At 36.0% G+C, this 22,744-nt stretch overlaps 1 protein-coding gene across 6 annotated transcripts in view; it reads left to right on the forward strand.

The window, feature by feature from the left end:
• LOC127963294 (tight junction protein ZO-2) overlaps positions 1-22,744 on the forward strand; it is an 82,327-nt gene that overhangs the window by 37,663 nt on the left and 21,920 nt on the right. For all 6 annotated transcript variants that reach the window (XM_052563113.1, XM_052563116.1, XM_052563114.1 and 3 more), the window contains 6 exons: positions 11,494-11,547; positions 15,444-15,568; positions 16,062-16,164; positions 17,426-18,026; positions 19,541-19,644; positions 21,550-21,703. In XM_052563113.1, the coding sequence (XP_052419073.1) occupies positions 11,494-11,547; positions 15,444-15,568; positions 16,062-16,164; positions 17,426-18,026; positions 19,541-19,644; positions 21,550-21,703 (1,141 nt within the window). The remainder of the gene's footprint in view (positions 1-11,493; positions 11,548-15,443; positions 15,569-16,061; positions 16,165-17,425; positions 18,027-19,540; positions 19,645-21,549; positions 21,704-22,744) is intronic.

A 22,744-nucleotide genomic window follows, 5' to 3' on the forward strand; every position in this document is an offset into this window, starting at 1 on the left:
CCTTCAGAAATCATTCTAATATGATGATTTGCTGCTCAAGAAACATTATTATTATCATTATCGATCCTGAAATCGATAAGTTAAAGCTGTTATGTGTTTTTTATTATAGAAAGCTCAGATGAAAGCATTTATTTGATATAGATTTGCTATCTTTTATAACATTATAAATGTATTTACTGTCATTTTTTTATCAGTTAAATGCATTCTGTGCTGAATAAAATGATTTCTTTAAAAACAAAAATCCTACTAATCTCAAACTTTTGAACGTCTGTATTAGGGATGTCAACGATTAATCGATGATCGATTAATTGTCGATAAGAGATGCAATCGATTAAGGCTATGGATGGTCGGTTAACCGATTCAATGTTGGGCTGCGTGCGGCTCATGCGCACTCAACACGTGCGAGCGGCTGTGAGTGACGGTGACGATATATAAAAGCATCATCATTCATTCACAATGTACAAATTAAGCTTTTAATGTGATTTAAACTTTAAAGTACATTAAAATAGAAACAACATAAAAGTTCTTCAACATTAAATGCAATAGAAATGTAGTTACTAATCATTTCATCAGATAACTGTTTTATATCGTGCGCTTTGCAGGGCTGCGGGACACAGTGACAGGACAGGTAGTCTATTCATTCCTACAACTTGTTAATTCATTCCTACGAATTATTAATGTGGCAATTGTCCATGTTTCATTAATTTTGTTCCCTAAATAACCCATGATTTAAGTGAAATAAGGGAACAAATTAATAAATCGAACGAATTCTTAATTCATGAAATCTTTAATTTCCCTTCCCATGTTTACCACAGTAAGAGATGCGAAAACAGTTATTAAAAGCGAAAGATAATAAAATAAACCTGGGAAATTAGAGGGTTAGACTATGAAGATTTAGGAAAAGAAACAATGCCTAAATATACTGAATTTGTGGAAATTCGTGACCAACCGGCAAACCAGAACAAAGCCGCGTAAATGAAGACTATGGGGTCCAAAAGCATGGTCGCGATCTAACATTTTCCAGTTAACCTATTATTCCTCTAATAAACAAAGCTTTTATACCACACTTGTCATAATCTGATCTTATCATTTCTAAATAAATAATTGCTGGATTCAAAACAGCGATTAATAGGCGCTGTGACCGACACATTCCCGGAGCATTCAGTTTAAATAGACCGTAGTATACCGGTCCACTCTGCTGTTATGCCAAGGACGTTTTTGCTCATATGAAGAGGATCATCTTTTCCATCTATATGCGAATGCGTGTTAAGTACAAGCCTAGTTTACATTATAAATAATAGTTTAACATTCAAATACATTGCGAATATGGAAACATTTCGATTTGTGCCGAATGAGACATGAGCAATAACCTCCAAATAAATCTAGCCAAAGCCGCGCTCGCTCATCCTCGTCTGCACGCATGCACTGTCACGATCTAATGCGCTGTATGCCGGATTTTTAAAAATCTGACATTTTCTAGGACAGAATCCAGCAGGATCAAATTAATGTGAGCAACTGTGTTTTGGTGCAGCAGCGCCGATGCAGTTCGGATAATTTTATACAATAATGTCAGTTGAAAACATTGCAATTGTGCTTTAAAATACAACAACGAGCACCACAAAACCATTTAAAGATGCGCGTTCAGCGTTCTCCGTGCGGGATTGGAAACTGTCAACAAAGTAAAATGACCTCAAAAGTATGGCGCGCTCTCTTCATTTTATCAAATGATCATAATCGCATCTATTCATTTTATAATCCTGCTACTAGCATTTTATTCAGACTAAAACCTCTTTAATTCAAGTGAGAAAGCGTTTTGTGTGTGTGTGTGGCTTTTGCACATCCTGTCATACCGCTGACTGCGTGCCTGCAATAGACGCATTTTGCAGTATTATGGTTAACGATTAATCGATTAATTGATCGTTAATTTAAACGACGATCGATCATGGAAAAAATCGAAATTTGACATCCCTAGTCTGTATGATTTTTAAGCTAGCTGGATTTTGCTATAGATGAATGCTGCTAGATTTATCACAATGTTCCATAACTGTTTTAAGCATTAATTGTAGAGTTCATTTGTTATGGTCTAAAATAGGAAGTGTCTTTTATTTAAGGAAACACATGCAGAAAGGGGGAAACGTTTTATTACAGAAGGAACCATATGGAAAGTGACAATGAATTTCAAGGAGACTCTTAATCATGTGCTAATAGTCCACTCACAGCTCGAGCAGAAACGCTCTGAATTCATAGAGCGATGCACAGCTTGTTAGACTTTATGTCATGGTGTATGCAGAGAGGACTGTGTGTGTGGTGTTGAAAATTTATCTTTTAAATTGCATGGTAGAGGTGTGAAGGACATTTACAATCAATTACATCATGATTTATCTTCATTTAAAGCTTTTAACCACACATGAAACGTCCTTCTTTCTGACTGTATCACTGAAATAGGTGTCTTCACAAATCACACATGTCTGTTTTACAGACTCTATATACAGCCTCTGCCTGTCATTTGGCATGCTAACATTAGATTGGCTGATATATCTTTGGAGGCGGGGCTTTGGAGAGAAGCTGTCTTGTTTCAGGATGTGATGGAAATAAAGGTGATTGATTGATGGGAAGTTTGCCAAACGGCTGAAATGATTGATTTGAATGGCTGACCACAGCAACTTTAATGTCATTTAAGAATCTATGACACTTTATCACATATAGATCAATTGATTTTACTTTTTTTTTTATTTATTTATTTTTTACTTTTTTTTTTAATACCACATTAAATTGATTTGAATGGCCTCAACATTGTGTTATTTTGAAATGAATTGGTTTGAAAAAAAAATTGAAAAAATGTGAAAAAAAAGGTTTTTGCTTACTTTTATTTAAAGAATATAACCGCATTCTTACAGTATTAAAGTATTAAATTTAGATTTTTGTAGAACATTTTTTCAGCCTCACTCCCCAGAGATGCTTGTTTAACAATCTAGATGACAAAGAGGTTCTTTTTCCATCCATTGTTGGAGTTGTTTTCAGAGACAGTTAGTGCTTTATTTTGGAGGACTGGCTGTCCAGTGGAGCAAACAAAGAGCATCAGTCTGAGGATGTGTAAGTGTTCACTCGCTCTATTTTTACACCCCAGTGTTCAGAGGAAAGAGTGACTGTGCTCCAGTAAGTTTTTTCTGTTGGGGATTCATTGTTTTCTCACAGGAATGATGTCAAGGCCTCTTTGCTTTTTGGTTACTTTAGTGCCTGTTTTAGTGTCAGTACTGAATAATACAAATCAGCCACTTGTATCATGTTAGCCATGGAACAGCTTTTGAATACACATTGTTGATGTTATTGTAAGGCATGATGGCATTTCTGTAGTGCTATCAGTGTCATGGGAAATTAACTTCTAATGTTCAGTGTTTGTTGCATCGTGTCTGTCAAATTCACTAATGTAAATGTTATTATATTGTGTAATATATTAGAAAACAATTATTCTGATAATTGATGAATCTATTGATTTTTCCATTAATTAATCAGATATTTTATATCTGGCCATAAAAATTATGTCCAAGTTACAAATGTATAAAGGGTACAATATAGCGATTGGTTTTAACGAAGGTATTGTGAAAATAAATAAATAATCATTAAATTGTATTTTACACTACCATTCAAAATTTTGGGATCAGTAATAAAAAAAAAATGCATTAAACTTATTAAAAGTGACAGTAAAGACATTAATAATGTCACAAAAGATTTTATTTTAAATATGTTCTTTTAAACAGCTAATCATCAGTAATTATATCTGTCTGATGTGAAAATGCCTAGGCCTGTATAAATTCAATTGTACAGTATTGAAATGAAGATTACGAGTCGGGTCAAGCAGATTAGAGTGTGTGCATCAGTGGGTCGTCATCATCTTATAGGTACTAGATTAAGGACTGGGGTCTTGCTAATATGGACCGTGACGGCAGGAGATTGTTAGTGGGCGTAAAACCCTCTAATCTTCTTTTCACTGCTAATAGAGTCAATGTCGTGAGTGCCTGGTTATGACCCGTGATCTCTTATTGTCTTGCTTGGAATTCTCAGTTGCTCACATTGTTCACAAATCCAGCTGTTTCTTTAAGGTTTGAGTGACATCAAGCCTTCATCATTAATTTAATGCTGGAAAATAGATGGAAAAAAGGAATAGAGAAAAATAATAATAATGAATAGTAGGAATGAGCTGAAAATATTAGGCTATAAAATTGTTTTAATTCTGCTGAAACTGTTTTGGACGGTGCATTTGGCATCAGCATCTATTTTATGCACACATTGATAAACTAAAAAAGGTTATTATGTCACTTTTAAGCCTAAATTTGAATGCTCCGCCTTTTAAAGTATACCCCATTTGAGGCGTACTCGGACACAGGCGGTCGACACCAAGTGCTCTAGTGAGAGATTCATCTTTGTCCAGCGTCTGCTCTATTTTTCTCCAGCAGATAAAAATATCTTTGTACTCTTTTTAACTAAAGTTGCTGCTATTTTATAACCCCTTCACACAAGTGCTTGTCAATGAAAGCATCTGTTTATTTTTGCAGTCTCCATTATTTTGTAGTAGCTAGTTGCTGTTCTGTCTTTTTAGTTTTGTTTTCTACTGTGAAACAGCGGCCAGTGCTGCCACCTTGTGGAACAACTGATTAGTGCAAAACCAAGTCAAAGTGCATGTGTGTCCTGCACACACTATTCTGGTGGCATAATTTGTGTCACACACTGTGTGTGGACCCTTGCTTATGTGTAAAATACAAAGTATACATTGGGCTTTAGTCTTTGCTGTTTTCAGGTGATGCTTAAACTAAACATTATTTGTGTCTTAACCTGACATCCAATAATTGTGAAAGGCTTTGTTGCTTTTGATATGAAACAAATTCTGACTTTCTGATATGTTCTATTTAGAAAACATGTCTTGACTATTTTAAATAGTTTTGTAATGTGTATTAGTTGCTACAATAAGCTATTTTAACGTATTTGAAGAGGAAGATTATTTTGCTAAAATATATGCACTATATTTTATTACATTTATATTTTTACTTAAATGTTGTCTTCATGATTTAATGCATGTTTGAATAAATCTGTCATAAAAACAAGTTTTTGTTAACACCACTCTGTTTGTGTGAATTGAAACATGATTATATCATCAAAAAGGTTTCTGTAAAAGCTGCCTTAAATATTTATTTACACCTCAGTTTTTGTTTGAGTGTGGATTATTAAAGAAATGTAAATAAATAATTGATTGTAATAACAATTATTTTCAGTTTCAGTAAATTAAGACTTCGATTTCAGTAAGAAAAATGCATCACTGATAAATAAATAACACTAAAAGACTTGCATATGCTACAAATACATATCAAAGTGGGAGCCTCCCTCCTAAAGCTTTTTTAAAAACGTTGTAAAGCTTCCTCAGCAGTGCGCTATGTTGAAATATTAACGTGAACACCGATGTCCTGCGGATCGCTGCAGTCTCTTGGGATTTCTTGGGAGTGTGTGTATGTGTGCATTGGCTAATGTTGTATGCACTCCGTCAGTACACATAAATATGTAGGTATTGATCTGTGCGTGTGTGTAAATGTAGGCCAGTTGTGTATTAGGATTACATCAGAAGAGGAGCCGGCAGAATCACAGCGAGAGAACGAAAGAGAGAGAGAGAACGCAGACATGAAAACGGTGCTGTGCCGAAAGTGGGCACGCGCTGTGCAGTCGTTCAGGACTCGCCGTGGCTCCGTGAGTCTTATTTATAGTCCCTCTCTCTCTCTCACTCTCCCTCGCCCTCTCTCTCCGGGGTGCCTAATCTTCTCCGCCTCAGAGCTTAATTAGATTGGAGGTCGGGTGGCCATGGGGAGAGATGAGTGTGAACTGGCTTCCCTTTGGTTGCTGCGTGCGCCTGCAGAGAGCCCAGAGATGGAGGCGGCGCGGAGGGGCGCGAATCGAGGTGCGGGGGGAGACCGAGGAGCTAAGGAACAGCTTCATCATCCTCTTCTCACCCAGGCATGCGTCATGCCTGCTCAGACTGCTGGTGGGGATGGAAAAAAAGGCGCTCGTGGTGGCTTGATCCTCCAGGGATAAACCCTTCCGTCAGCTGCCACCTTATAGAGAAGATTGTCGTGTTTCTACCCCTCTTTCCTAGATCCCGCAGTAGGCTTGATTCGTATGGAGTTGGTTTGTATGGCATTAGTGGGCGTGTTTTGTGATTGTGTGCAAAGTTTCATGACGTGTCGTGTTGTATGTCAGCGAAGCGTTTTGGGTTTGTGAATCGTTTGTGCTTGGGGAAAGTTGTGGTTTTTGTGTTGCGTCCGTCTGATGTTGCTTGTTGAAACGGAAACTTTGCAAACTAATGATAACGAGTGGAACGTAAACTGCAGATTTAAGGTTTGAATGAAGCATCCTAGTTGGCGTGCAAGAGCCGGGAATGCAGGTGCAGGTGTGTGCGTGTGGACTTCACTGGCTCCTGTCGCATAGCGTAGCTTTTGCTGGCAGCGGCTGTGCTGTCTCTGTTGATCCATCTGCCGTGCTGTTTAAACTCTTTCTCTGTCTGGGTTTTCTGCTTCGGTCATTAACGTGAGAGGCAGAGGGGAGCAGGTGTTTGGGGCTCTGTGTATCCCTCAGGTGTGAGGAGTATTTTTAGAGTGTTTGTGGATTGATGTGTGTGTGTGTGTGTGTGTGCATTTGGGCTGGGCGATGAGTATATTATCATATATATGAAATAAATTTCACTAAATGTTTCACAACTTGCATATAGGCGAGTGTTAGGACAGATGTTTCAGCTCTCTGTTCTTAAACTCTTATATTTAAGTTGCAAAATTGGCCATAGAGTTAAGGTGAATCAAAACTTTTAATGATTCATTTGCGCATCACTTAAAGTGTTTTTTTCATATATTGAAATATTTGAATACAATATACAGGTAAACATCGCTGTTTATAACTAGGCGTTGTTGTGTTGGTTTGTATAAATTAAAATAAGTATATTTAATATTTCTTGTTCATTTAGTTTAGAAAACATGCCTTCGTTATTTTTAAATGGATTTTAATCTGTTTATAATGCTACATTTTAAAGGCATGGTTCATCCGAAACTTATAATTCTGTCATTAATTACTAACCCTCATGTCATTCCAAACCTATAAAACCTTTGTTCATCTTCGGAACACAAATTAAAATATTTCTGCCGAAATTTTCTGACCCTGCATAGACAGCAAGGGAACTACCACGTTCAAGACACAGAAAGGTAGTAAGGACATCAAATAGTCCGTGTGACATCATGGTTCCAACATCATTTTATGAAGCTACAAAAAAATACTTTTTGGGTGTAAAAAGTCTTGGATTCATTAAAAATATCTTCATTTGTCTTCCAAAGATGGAAAAACGCCTTAGGGGTTTGGAACGACATGAGGGCAAGTAATTAATGATAGAATTTTCATTTTTTGGGCGAACTATCCCTAAATAAGTGATTTGAATTGGCTAGTTAATAGCAATTTATAGCATTGTCAAATAAAATGTAAATATTTTAACAGCGATTTTTGTGTAAAATAACTACGTTTGATTTTACAATTTTGTAAACGTTGCATTTGTCATCAATTTTTGTCATCATAATTGACCACCCTGCTTTATAGATTAGATAAAAAAAAATAAAAATAAAAAAAAAACAGTGGTTGACCACTAATAAATATCAACCAGGACTTCTCTATCATATAGAGGGGGATTTTTACTATACAGTTATGCTTTTGTTTTTGCTCAGGTGTTCTGTTGACAAGTGTGGCGGGCGATTTACTGCTCTAGTGGGTGTAGTGTGTGTGTGTGTTTGTGCGCGTCACATGTCGAACCTGTTGTATCTGCTGTGTGGAACGGCTGTTCAGACATGTTAACGTGACGTTCTGCGGTCTGCAGGTTGAGTTTACATGCTGTCCCGGCGGCCCTGCTCTCTCGGTCTGTGTGGTGTGATGGGCCTGTCAACAGGAAACATCAGCGTATTGGGACCAGCAGGGTCCTCCTCTCAGGCTGCTCACAGGGTCCTGTCCTGGAGAGATGAGAGTCTTGACCTTGTTGTGAGGAGTTTAATAAATAAGACTGGAGTAAGAAATGGAGGGATTTTTAGGTAACTTCTAACAAGGGATGAGTGATGTTTCAGAGACATTTTAAGTAAAGGATTGTGGATATATAGTTTTTTTATTTTAGGGTCTAAATTTGCATTATTAGAAAGTTTTTTTTTTATATACACAGCCCTAGTGTGTACTGCATGTGAAAAATGATCAGACTTGAACCTGTCTCACCCACATGATAACCAAGGCGTAACACATCTGGAGCATGTGCATTAGGAGTTTCAGTATAATAAGGAAAAAAACAATATCAATTCAGATGAGTTTGTATAAATGGAAATGTTTTGCAGAGTATTGTTGGTGCTTTTTTGATGCAATAGGCCATTGCAGTGATATATTTTGTAGGCCAACCCAAGTTTGCATCACCCTGGTTTGCATGACAAAATCCAAGAGCCAAAAGAAAAATCCTATTGGGTTTATTGCAGAAAATAGCTCTGCAACCAACAAATATGTATGATTCTTATGTTTTGTTCATCAAGATAATCTTCCTAAATGAACTTTTATGAATTTTGAAGTCAACTGAATACAATTGCCATAAAAGCTAAAAGTTAAAAGCTAAAAATAGAATATACAGTAAACGAACTGCTCCCGCGGTTGCGTGACTTCAACATCACCATCAATACGCTTCTGAAATCTCTTTAAGCATTTATTAAAGAAAACATTTTCCCTTAAAGTTTGAAGTATAATTTGCAAGAGTATGATTATAAAGACATTGGAGCTGTGGAAGCGGAAATGAGTTTAATAGAAAAGACGGTTAATGTCACACACGCTGTATTCCCATTTAGCCACTTGATAGCAACCACCTTTTATCAAGACAAGTAAATGCTTTTAAAAATCTCAAGGGGGAATTACTGATTTTATTTTGTAGAATAAATCATGAAAATATCTTGAACTTGTTCACCACAGACATTATTTCAGGCATTTAAACAAAACCTTTTTTGTTGTTGTATTTTTATGATAGACCAACAAGTGCTAAAAATGCTCTCATTTATGGTTTTGGCCTACTTCATCTCTGCAGCTGTCTATAGCGATGGGCCTGCTTCAGCTTAAACAATGACTTTATAAATGTCATAAAAACCATTAATTGATAAAATTCCTCTAAATAACTCCTCTGAAGCCATGCAATAGTGAGATATAAAACTGAAATGCAAAGTTTTGTTTCCTGAAATCCTTTGCCACATTCATAGCTGTTTAATCCTGTCATGCGAGTTCAGATTGGTTTTGACGTCTGTAACGATCATCCAATATTTCATGATTTTCATTGACATCAAACCTGATAGTCATCCAGGTTTGGAACAACATGAGGGTATGCTGTATGCTCATAAATGCATTTTTGTTTAGTAAATTGATCAGGCAAACTAGATTAAGATCAATTTTTTTCAGAATTGTTGTTCGTTTTAATATTCGAAAAGCCCTCAGGGACATTCCTGTGGCGTTCTTTGATTTATGAAGCGAGCAGCTTTGTAATTTTCCATTGAGCTATGAAACTTCCCATCATTTTTCCAGAGCAAGGAAGCGAGTGCTTTATAGAAGCAGCCTGAGCTGCCTTCAGATGATGCAGCATCTTTAGCTCTCTCGCTATTTGTCTTTCTCATCACATTCTTATGAACAATATCTCCACTAGCTAGCCACAGGAGGAGAGGAGGAGAGCTGTCTTAGCTTATTAGCATCCGGCCCTTTATTCACTTTCTCTGTGGATTAGTTTTATTTGCTGCATAGCGCACTATCCGAGCGCTTGTAGAGAGCCAAACAAATGCACATATCCACACTAATTGTACGCTTCTGTAGTAGTCCGCGTCTGCAGGCAGAATCCTCCAATTAGAGTTGCACACCAACAGGGATGAGGGGAAGTGTGTGTCTGTGAAGAAAAACTATAGGGAAGTGCAGAAAATGAAAGAAAAGTATATGTAAGGAATGAAAATAAAATAGTAACTTCATTATTTGTCTGTGAAGCTGCTTTCGAATGATGTGTATTTTGTGAAAAGTGCTGTATAGACAAGTTTGAGTTGACATGGTAGGGAGAAACATTTAATTAGAGTAGAATCAGGTTTAATTAAAGACTTCTATTCTTAACTGGACATGTTGACAAAGTCACCGTGGTTTAACCTTGTGTCGTCATGGTTTAGTTGAGGTTGGGTTGTACTGTGCCTGTTTCCAGTTAATCATCAATATTAATGGGTATGTCTGTCCGTTCTTTGGAACAAACACACCCTTGAGCGGTGTGTGTGTGAGTTTGTCGGGCTGGTTGTTTCTATGTGTCCTAAAGAGGGATATACAGACCCTGTTGTCATGTTTAAGGACATTGGCTTGCACAGAGTGGACATGGATTCAGTCCTCATATGTCTTAATTATTCTTAAAAATAAAAAATGGTGCTTTCGCCCTTGTGAGCTGTGGAAATGACAGGCCCATCCTTCATACACACCCTTCTGCCATATGTGGTAGACCCTCAGTTTGATGCAGTGACGTAATAATGAGTCGTACCAAATAATGAGGCGTTCACAGGTATTTCTGGATGATACCATATAGCTGGGGAGGGGGAGGGTCTTCATATATTGACTTATATTCATATTCATTATCTCATTTTAAGGACTATACCTGGTTATTTACAACTTTACGGTGAAGTGTGTAAAATGAGATGGCATGATCTAAATCTGAATTATACTGTTGTTCAAAATTTGGGTTTGGATATATTTTTTTAGGGCTGCAACAACTAATTGATAAAATCGATTATTATCGATTAGTCAGGTCTGCCCACAGTGCACGTCCAACTTCAGCCAGTCGCATTACTTTACAGCACTGAGTAACGCATTTCTATGGACAAAAATGCATCTACAAATAGTGGAGGAAACAGAATGAGCTCATGCAGGAAAAGTATGTGATCCAGGCTGCCCAAAACATGATAAATCTTTATTTTAAGCTTCAAGCTGATGCATAAGCATAATGGCTTGCCCTGTCAGTCACTTTGACAGTATAGTTTCCCGAACATATTTCCCATTCCTTTATACCCAAACTGGTATATAAGACAGTATTTTAACCTTAAAAAATGACACACTTTACCTTTAAAGTGTATAGATAGAATCTGTGGTATTCTGTAGAATAAGAGAAAATTATATATTGAAGTTGGGTTTATTATTCTAGGAGGAGAACCTACTTATTATGTGTGTCCAATGTAATTGCCACAGATTCTGTCTCGTTCAAGTTGTACTCGACCAGAAATATTCCTTTAATGTTATATGTGCATCCATGTAATTATGAAATAATTAGTTCAGGACACTTCATTTAGGACCAATTTGTGTGCGAGCCACTCAACTCCACATCATATCACACAGCATACTGACATTAGAAATGCCTGACTGGTGATTAATGATGGTTTCTTTCTCTTTTCCACACAGGGCTCAGGAATGGAGGAGACCGTTTGGGAGCAGTACACTGTGACTCTTCAGCGGGTGTGAAACTCTTTTATATCAAATAACTAACTTAATACAGGTTTAAGAGTTACATGTTTAGAAATGTGTTGTAGAAGAGCAGCAGGGCTGTGAACCAGAAGTTTCATGCTTGTTTGCCAAAGGGGCCACTGAACACACGCTGCACAGATGGATGGCCCTCTTAACAAACAGACTAGAACCTCCTGCGGTACCCAGGCTAAACACTCTACCAGCCTCTCTAACACACAACATCTGAAACTCACCGTCACTGATGTGCTGGAGCTAGGAGAATATAATCTTTAAGATTATGTGATGCAAGAGTTTTCAGCATCATTGATCCAGCAGAACCATTGTAATATGCTGATTTGCTACATAAGTTGTACTGATTTATTGTTCTGTATAGTGTATATATAAGCACTATATGGCACCATTTTTTCCAGGATTCTTTAATGAAAAGAAAGTTCAAAAGAACTTATTTGAAATAAAAATCATCTGTTTCATTATAGTAGGGGTGTAAATTGGATCATCATGATACGATACGATATCGATTCTCATACCCATCGATACAATATTTGCTGATACAAAAATAATTCCAAACAGAATCATAGCAAAACCAATTAGAGCTTTATCAAAAATGTATAACATGTCGCTAGAACAGACTTAAGTCAAAATAATCACCAAGTAAAGATGTCAAACAAAGTCTAGACATATAGCAAATTTTTTTTATAAAAAAATAAAATAAAACCCGTGTTCAGGGATGGTTTTTTGTTTTTGTTTTTTTTTGCCATGCATCTGTCATAAAGCTCACTGTAGCGGTGCCTCAGGTGTTATATGTTTTGCCCGATATATTTATTGCCCAAGGGTTACACGTACTGAGTCTGCAGTGCGTATACAGTAAGTTATGTGTACGCGGTTCAGAAGCAGCAATGAGAGCACGTTATCGTAAGGCGAAAGCACATTAAAATAATGCACGGGCGCAAATCTATCCGCTCGCACACAGATTTCCTTTGCTTTGTTAACAAAACCAGATGCGCATACTCAGATCATTGACTGTATAAAGGCTCATATAGACGCTGCCTTAGAACGTGTCTCCTCTCGCTCAACCTGTGTCCTGTGCACTCACAACTCTCTCAGTGCTAATAAATCTTTTCGCACCTTTCTATTTATAACCCTTTCTGTTCTCATATTTTACCGCATGCAGTGTGAAAGTCCAGAAAAAAGGCTACACATCACAGACAGAGTGTGTGAACCTGGAGTTAGGCATATGCCCAGTCTGCTCTGTTCTCGTGCTCTACTTAGGTGCGCTGCATCCTGATTGGTTCAGATAACATACTGTGGGAGCTCGGGGCTGCGGAAAATCGTGCTATAAAGCAATTTAGAAATCGTGCACACTCAAATTGCTATTTTATTTCGATTTCGATTAATTGCACAGCCCTAATCTTTATCATTATTTTTCATTTTTAAAATAATTTCAGACGTCAGTTTTCAATGATTTATGTTTAAAATATCAAAACATTATTTATGTATTAAAAGTATTCCATGTACCTCAAAGCTGCATTAAACAGTGTGTAAATGCATCTAAATGACTCTTCTAATGCTGCTTCTGTGTTTCCTCTGCTTTGCAAAGATCAATTTTGTTGATCCTGATTTCATTTGCTTGGTAAAAGCCCAAATGTAAGAATTTGACTCAAAAGATGGTGCACACTTTTAGAAAAAATGGCTTAAAGGTAAAAATGGCTATAAAACTAGTTGGAAATTAATAATTTCTATTACTGCTGTGAATTTACCACACAGAAGAAGAAGAATATAAAATAAAAATCAGGAGTCAGCTGTTCACACAATTATAGAGAAGATATCAGCACAATAACACACTCTATAGCAAAATATTATCTAATTACCTTTATCGATAAAATCCCAGAAAAATTATCGAGATATAATTTTTTGTCAATAGCGCATACCCCTAATTAATGTAAAAAAAAAAAAAAAAAAAAAAAAAAAAGGGTTGGTCTCTGAGCAATTTATCGAAAAATAACATATTATAGCCAATGGCCGTAATGATTTAATAAATAAAACATCAATGTTATTATGTCATAATATGTCAGATAGATACCTCAACTGAATTTAAAATGATTGCAAAAAATTCTCAGTTCGTTATGATTGCAATAAGTTACAACTCCTCAAATCAACATCAAATGTAAAAATAGATGTAAATGAAGCAAGATATAGTAATAAATGCTCTAATAGCATCTCTGTTTGGTCATTTATAGGAATGTTTTTTTTTAATCCAGTGTTTTTCACTTCTGATTTTTTTTTTCATGAAAATCCACTTAATATTAGCTTTTAAAGATCTGAGAGTGCACAGGACACAGTCTGAGCGAGAGGAGAGACACGTTTTAAGTGTGTGCACTCTCTCCAGGCGAAAGCAGCGTATATCTGATCTCATGCATCTGGTTTTGTGCGAGAGCAAAGGAAATCCATGCATGAGTGGAGAGCTCACGCATTTTATTAATGTGCTTTCACGCTACAATAATGTGCTATCGACATTTGTCAGTAAAATAATGCCATATATACCATAGATAATTTGCCTGGTAAAAGCCTAAAAGTCTTATTCTAACCGACTGATTAAATGTAAGAATTTGGCTCAAAAGATGATCCACACTTTTAGAAAAATGTAGCTTAATGAAGGTAAAAATGCCCATAAAAGGGAAAAATCTATTTAATATCATTAAAAAAAGATTAGCTACTTTCTATCACTGCTGTGAACTGACCACCACACAGAATATAAAGAATATCAAAGACATTAGGAGCCAACTTTCCACAGTAGTCCACAGTAAGATGTCAGCCCAATAACACACTCAGCAAAATATTGTAGAATTATCGTTATTGATACAATTCCAGAAAATATCGAGATATCTTTTTTTTTTTTTTTCAATATCTCATATCCCTAGTCACAGCTATGGTTGTCCTGCTTGTGTTTCCTTTTGTAGAAGTGCTTCAGCCCATCAGAAGTTACCCCTCCTCCCTCTCTTCCCATCTTCTCCTTCTTTCCTCCTATTCTTTCTTCCTCCAACATCAAGCACAACAGGATGTGCATCTTTTATCTCGCACATGACAGATCGCACGGGTTCACACACACACTATCCAAACACACTGACGCTATCACCACCATCTCCACATCACACTCACCCTGGAAAAACATCTCAGCACTTTGGAATGTCAGATTGCTGAGTTCAGATAAGAATAGACTCATTTATCACTGCAACATAAAAGCAAAGATATAAGCTTGGGAAAGTTTGGAGGAAAAAGGGTACTTAGACGTTTATTCCATACAGATGTAATTTTTTGGCCAGTGATTCCAATTATTATTTTTTTGCATTTGTGCACTCCCAGAGCACATATCACCCAAAAAATACCCTCCAAAAATTGTTGTGATTGAGTAGCCGGTTGACTTGTGTATCTCTAGATGAATCCCTCCAACACTATAACACTCTAAAATCTCAGTTTTACTCCGTTCTGTCAGGTTTTATCTCTGGCTTTAATTGAGCCTGAATATATTTGGAGCAGATTGCATCAAGCCCACTGCACCCACTCATTAGACTCTATTTATTCAGCGTTCCTCTGAGGCAGGTACAGCAGGTTGTTATTTGGCCAAGCAATGAGGTGGAACTATGTCTCCATTAGCTTTGGCATGCAGTGGCTTTCTGCAAAACCGCACTGTGGCGGCACGCAGCCACAGTTTATGAAAGATTCATCATAAGCGCACAAACGCGATTGTGTAACACCGCCGGCTATTTGCACGTTTCTGTGCAGCGATATTAAACACTCCTGCTCTGGGCAGGCTGGCTGTGATATATGACTGAGGAAATGCGTTAGTGGGGTTTTCACACTGAAAGTGATTCTCTTTCTTTCTCTCACAGGACTCTAAGATGGGCTTTGGGATTGCTGTGTCTGGGGGCCGGGACAATCCAAATGTGGAGACCGGAGAGACGTCCATCATTGTGTCAGATGTGCTGCCAGGAGGACCGGCCGATGGACTGCTCTTGTACGCTTCACTCACCGTACTAATGCATGCGTGTTTAGCGTATTGGTAAACCATTGTTTTACACCAGCTTAGGCAAGTTGATGAGTATAGGGTTTTCAAGTAGAGCTCTTCAAAATTACATGAAATCAAATAATATCATGCTTACTGTCCTAATAAATGTCTATGGTGGTATTGTGCATGTTTTATTAGTGCATGTTGTTGTAAAGTAATCAAGGCTGGTTGAAATTGTATTATATAATAATAGAGCATTGCAATCATGGCATATTTTTGTAGGGCAACCCTGAAGTTTGCATTGTTAATGAATCTTTAACTTTTTATGAATTTTGAAGCCTAAATGCAATCATCAGAATTAAAAAGCTACTTGTAGGCTATAACCTAACATATAAAACAGCAAAATGCATTGCAAATGCCAAGTGTTTCAGCATAATAATATAGCATGGATTGTTTCTGTTTTCTTGTAGACTTAACATTTGTTTTGTTTTGTTGTGGACAGTGAGAATGACCGCGTGATACAGGTCAACACCATCGCCATGGATAATGTGCCTCATTCGTTTGCTGTGCAGTCACTTCGGAAATGTGGGAAAGTGGCCAAAATAGTAAGCATCTTTCAAGTTGACTTTTACGAGAGGCCTTCTAGAATAAGTTTACTTACTTTGGATATCAGTATAGGTTAGCAGTGTCAGATATCTTAATTAAGGGCCAGTATTTGCCTCCTGGAATTGATTTTCTTAGGGTAATTTTTTAACTTTAAGGACATTTTTTAAGCCTATTTCTAACCATACGTTTATGTCAAATAGTTTAGTTTCAAGTAAATCAATATGAATATTTGTGGTAATTGAAATAAAGCTGAAAAAATATACATATTAGATTAGAAACTTACTGAATATTACTTGGAAAAACTGAAACAAAACAAAAGCTAATAAATTGACAAACTCGCTGAAATTCACTAAAACTTAATATTTTCACTAAACTGAAAAATATACAAAGCTATTACTAGTATATTATTATATAAATATTATATACAGGGGTGCACATAAGTGGTCCGCAGGTCTGCATGCCAAAATAAAAAATGCGTTGTATAAATGTTCTGACAGCGCATTTGCGTACCGACATGGTTGACAGCTGTTAATACACAATTACCATTTTAGATCACAAACTGTACTATGTAAGTTTTATTTTCAACCTGAAAGCATACATCTAGGCAATGCAATGGCGTTTTCAAAGCACAATGCAAACCTGTGACATTCATCCACTGACGCTCTTTAATCAGCAGCAGCGCTAAACCCGGAAGCGCGTATACTTACTTGCCGGCAACCCGCCAAAATAAAAGCCTGCTGATTTTAAGTGTGAATATGATGAAAACGCTTTTATTTATTTATTTTTAGACGCTTTTATCCAAAGCGACTTAAAATTGGGGAATACATAAAGCAATTCTTCTTAAAGAGGCAAACAAAGAAAGTAGTGATAAATATTAGCATTTTATTTTTTTAATTTACTATAAAATAAATGTATTTGTATTTAATACTAGGACTGCCTTTTATTTTTAATAATATCATCACACACTGTTATTTTGTTTATTTACTATTATTTTATTTTAAAAAAACGAAATAAGTTAAGTGCATTAACATTATAACTTTTATTAGTTCATTATTTATAGTTTATTTAATGGGTCGCGCTATATGCAGTGTGAGGACCAAACCAAATCTCCAGGTTCTCTTATGAGAACCAGGCTGAAAAAATTATGTGCACCCCTGATTATATAGTATATTTATGTTAAATGTCTACTTTTAGATATGGTCCTTTTGATAACAGTGGGCTGAATGTATAAAGACTAATTGTACTCATTGCTCCTCATAGACTGTAAAAAGGCCTCGCAAGGTGGCTGTCCTCAAGCACCCGCCGTCCCCGAGCGGGGATAGCCGCGATTACAACTTATCCAGCTATTATCCCGAGGACAACCGCAGCGTTCACACTGACCCAGACTCTGATTACCCTCGGGGAAACGGTGGCCTGGGCTACCCCCGTGACAGAGAGCATGACCGCAGTCTCGAAAAGAGCCGGATAGACTACCTGGAGCCGGATTACAAGCGGGAATGGAGCAGAGGCAGGAGCGCGGAGAGGTCGCCCAGCTCTGACAGCGGCTACCGCAGGGACGGCAGCCGGGGTCGGACGCTGGAGCGCGGATCCAGCCCGGAGCCTCACTATCACCGGCAGCACAGTAGAGGCCGCGGCGGAGGTGGAAGCCCTGCTGGAAGCTACGGGAGGGACCAGGGCTACGACACGCGGAGGTATGACACTCGTTCGGATGACAAGATGATCAGGAGTCACAGCAGGGACCGGCTGCAGGATCACTCCCCGTCACCCAGCAGAGACAAAGACAGAGGAAGAGACCGGTTCAACTATGAACCCCTGGAGCCGCCCATCAATGTCATGCTGGTGAAAAACAGGCCCAATGAAGGTGAGAGTTGCAGGATTACCTTGTTACTAGTAGCATATATTAAATATGTATTAGTGATTGAAAAATTATTAAAACAGTTTAGAAGGGTCATATTGTTAATTTGTTTTATTACTCTTTTCTTTCCACTGAGGTCTAAGTTATCTTGCACTCTTTCCAGAACCTTTGACTTAATTTAATTTAATTATTATTTTGTGGGAATCTTATTTCCTTATCCATATAAATTAGATTTCTTGACAGCCAAATGTAAATATCTCACTCCCAATAATAAGTTAATAATTTATGGGTGTTATTACAGGAAAGGCTTGAAGTTGGATCAATGTTTATGACAAATATTGGCATAAATTTGCTGCAAGTTCATATTTTCTCATGCAAATGAGCTTTTAGACAGTTGTTTGTGAACAATTTCTCAGTAAGCAGTTGAATGTTTGTTTATTTATTTATTTATTCATTTATTTATTTTTTAGAAATAATATTTAGCGATGAGTGATTAATCTAATTAAAAGTGCAAAATGGCAGCATTTCATTATAAAAACATTAATGAATACACACAACCGTTCCAAAGTTTAGGGTTCGTAATTTTTTTATGAAATTAATACTTTGACAGTATTCAGTGAGTATGCATTAAATTAATCAAAAGTCACATTTATAATGTTACAAAAATGTTGAACTTTTGCACTGTGTATTCATCTCAGAATCCTAAAAAAAAAATGTATCTCTGTTTCCACAAACATTTTAAGCAGCACTACTGTTTTCAACTTGGATAATAATAAAAAATGTTTCTTGATCAGCAAATTGGAATGATTTCTGAAGGATCATGTGACACTGAAATAATGGCTGCAGACACCAGCTTTGATGTCACAGGAATAAATTACCTTTTGAAATATACTGAAATCGAAAAATATTTATTTTAAATTGTAATACTATTTCACAATATTCCACATTTCTTTATCAAATAAATGCAGCTTCTTTCAAAAAATAAATAAATAACTCTTGCATATTATTTTGTATATAGTCTTTAGTAAAGGTCTGCTTCTTTTCAAGGTCTTGTATAATTAGTGATAGCCCATCCTTCAATAACAGCCTCTTTCTGAAGCTTCATTATATTCTGACTGGTTTACTAAAGAGTCGGTTCTAAAATATTCTGCATAACAGTTAAGATCAAACTGAAAACAGCAGGGACCTACAATTTATCGCAAACCATTTGTTTAAAATGTTGCCATCTCTTAGAAGAATATGCAAAGCATGGCTAGGAGCTTTTGTTTAACATTACAGCATACTCCCATACTATGAACATCTATCATTTTTGTCTCAAAAGTGTAATTATGACTTGACATGACTGCTTTACAGAAGTCAGATCAATACTCCACATTTTCAGTTTCCATTTGAATTGTTTGTGGTGTTTGACCCATTCAGCCACCACTAAACTAACAGCTGGAGGGATGGCTGTGTACTTAAAAGGGTCAAGGTTATCATGGTTGTTCGGTTCATGTAAGTTTCATTCTGATTTGCTGTAGAGTACGGCCTGCGGCTGGGCAGCCAGATCTTCATCAAAGAGATGACCAGCACTGGATTGGCTGCCAGAGACGGAAATCTCCAGGAGGGCGACATCATTCTTAAGGTACCTATCAGACCCTTCAAGTTCACACAATAACTGTTAATGTTCACGCATTAAATCATTGTCATAAAATCACTGTGGCTTTCGGTGTTCAATACATATTTTGCTAATTCTCTGATGTGGATGATGACAATACCTAGTGCACTATTAAGACTCATTTTTGTTAAATGAAATATAGCTGAAAAAAATAAACTATATATATATCTAAAAGTCTAGAAAAAATAAAATTGTAAATGTTATTTATACATGTAAATAACAGAAAATATATGTAAATGTTATATATATTGATTGAATAATTATTAGAGTAAAAGACTTAAAAATAAATAAATATAAGAAATCTTGCCTTGATGACTAAAGTTAAAGTTCTAAATTACTAAAACTAGAAAGTATTAAAAAAATTAACTGCTAAAAAAAAAATTCTAAATATTTATAAATATAATGGCATATAATAAACAAAGATGTATAAAAAAAAGCCCTGTATATTCATGATTTCACAGTTTAAAGAGAGTTAATGACATAAGCATTATTTTGCAATACGTTTTTCTATATTAATAGGTGATATAAATAAAATAAAAGTAATAAAATATAAATGTGTAATTACTAGGGCCGGGACTCGATTAAAAAAATTAATCTAATTAATTAGAGGCTTTGTAATTAATTAATCGAAATTAATCGCATTTTAAACGCAGATAAATATTTGACCTTTGAGAACAGTGAGAAGTATTTTTTTTTCACATGGATTTATAGTATACCATTGAATAATGACTGAATACATAAGCTTAAGCAACAAAATATTGTTTATTTTTGTTCAACCAAGTCTAGCAGACCAGTGCAATTTTTGCCATGAAGTGTAGCAATAGCATATTTAAAAAACAATTTAGAAATAGTACATTTCAGAAATTCAGGAAGCTTATAGGTGCTGAACCTTCTGTAAAGTGTTTTTTTTAACTAAAACACAATACTGTCAATTACATTCAGAACATTAGAAACACTGACTATTAGAAAACATCTCTCTGTTGCTTCAGAGGCCATAACATACTAAGTCCAACTCTCAATAACCTTGGCCAAAACAATAAAGAGTTCAACATAAACTGTTGCACCAACAAAATAATACATAGTTCAACATAAAGTGTAAAGTCCACGCTAGCTGCTATATGTTTAGCGTTGAGGTGATATTTGAGGCTCGATGTGCTGCCGGTGATATACGAACGCTAGTTGGTGCTCCAGTATAATCGGTCCGCCGAAACTCATCAAGTGAGAAACGTTTCGCGGTGCAAAAATAAGTTTAAAAATGCGGGAATTTTTTTTCTGTAATTAATTAATCTTAGTTAACACGTTATTTTTTGTGTAATTAATTAATCTCAATTAACGCATTAAAGTCCCGGCAATAGTAATTACCAAATATATTGTAATATTTTTTTTTTTTGATAAATGTTGATAAATGTTGTTTTTTTTTTTATGTATAACTTATTTCAGTTAAAGTTTATTGTATTTAATATTTAATATATATATATATATATATATATATATATATATATATAATTTTTTTTTTTTTTTTTTTTTTTTTTTTTTTACCATTTTATGGTTTAAGTTAACTAGAATAACCCTGATTTTTTTTCCTTTCCTCTAAATATATTTATGTATTTGATTCAAATAGTTTTGAAAAGTACATGGACATATTTGGATCTAAATATTATATTTTAATATAGTAATCTACTAATCAAATTAATGATATTAGCAAATACAGTACTGGGGAAGTAATCAATTACAATTTATTTAGTTCTAATCACAGAAAAATAACGGTTTATCTGTATGTATATATCCATCAACCATTCACACAACTCCACTCAAACTCCAGACAATCATCAGACGTAAACCAATAATAATATATCTCTGTGTCTGTCTCAGATCAACGGGACGGTGACTGAGAACCTCTCTCTGAGTGACGCCGGTAAGCTGATTGAGAAATCGCGGGGCAGGCTGCAACTGGTGGTCCAGAGAGACCACCGACAGATCCTGGTGCGCATTCCTGCCCTGGCAGACAGCGACTCGGAGCCCGACGGTAAGCTCCTCCTATCACACTGTGTTTCTTTTGGACTAGTCTTCATTTCAGTGCTTCCTGAGCCGTGGTGCTCACCCTCTGGCTGTTTGCTCTCCAACACCACACTTTAATTAAAAGCATAAAAGCGTGAATTGGCATGGATAAATCAGATTAGTAATATCATGTACACATTCGCTAGGCGCTGAGGCTGTAATAAATTACCGTTAACTATTTGAATCACTATTAATAGACTCGAAATGAGTATTGAAGCACAAAACCCAATTTGTCACCGTCTGAATCAGAGCAGGGTTATCATCCAGTGGCATAATTTCAACTATATGGCATGGATTTAATGAGTCTGGTCCTCTATAGAGGTGATTCAGTGTTAATGCAGTTGGACACGGGTAATAAAACTTCCACTGGCTGTATAGTTACAGTATAGATTGATAGTATATTTAACAGGAACACATAGTCATTTAGAAATTACAAGACTGTAATGTCAGATACAGACTGTGGCTTTTTAGCAATGAGCTGAGATTTACAGCCCCCATTTATATCTGCTATTAACATCCGTCTTGGGTGATCTGTTCACTAGTGGACCACATCAGAGACCGTATAGTGGGACAATCCATTCATAGAAAAACCAATGGGAGGAATCGCAACACTCAATATAGCAGCAGTGTTAAAAAAAAGGCTTACTTTTCAGTTAAAAGATCCAGTTGCGTTTTTTATTGTGGCAGATAATGCATACACATTTTAAATCTCTTTTTTGAAACTTCAATTGATAGATGCAACTTTTAAAGAAAATGCCAGTCAGATCAAAATGCAGACGCCATAATATATTACACTTCACATAATCTGAATCGATTTTAAATTGTATGCATTCTAATACATTAAAAATGTTTCTTTTTTTATATTTGTATTCTTTTAATTGCTGTAATATGAAAATATTTATTATTATTGTGAAACAATGTAAATAAAAAAAGTTATGAAAATAAATTAAATGTAAATTGGTTAAAATAAAATTAAAAAGATATGTATGTTGCTTTTTAATTCAGTTTT

This window comes from Carassius gibelio, chromosome B8 (assembly GCF_023724105.1).
Source record: "Carassius gibelio isolate Cgi1373 ecotype wild population from Czech Republic chromosome B8, carGib1.2-hapl.c, whole genome shotgun sequence".
Lineage (NCBI taxonomy): Eukaryota > Metazoa > Chordata > Actinopteri > Cypriniformes > Cyprinidae > Carassius > Carassius gibelio.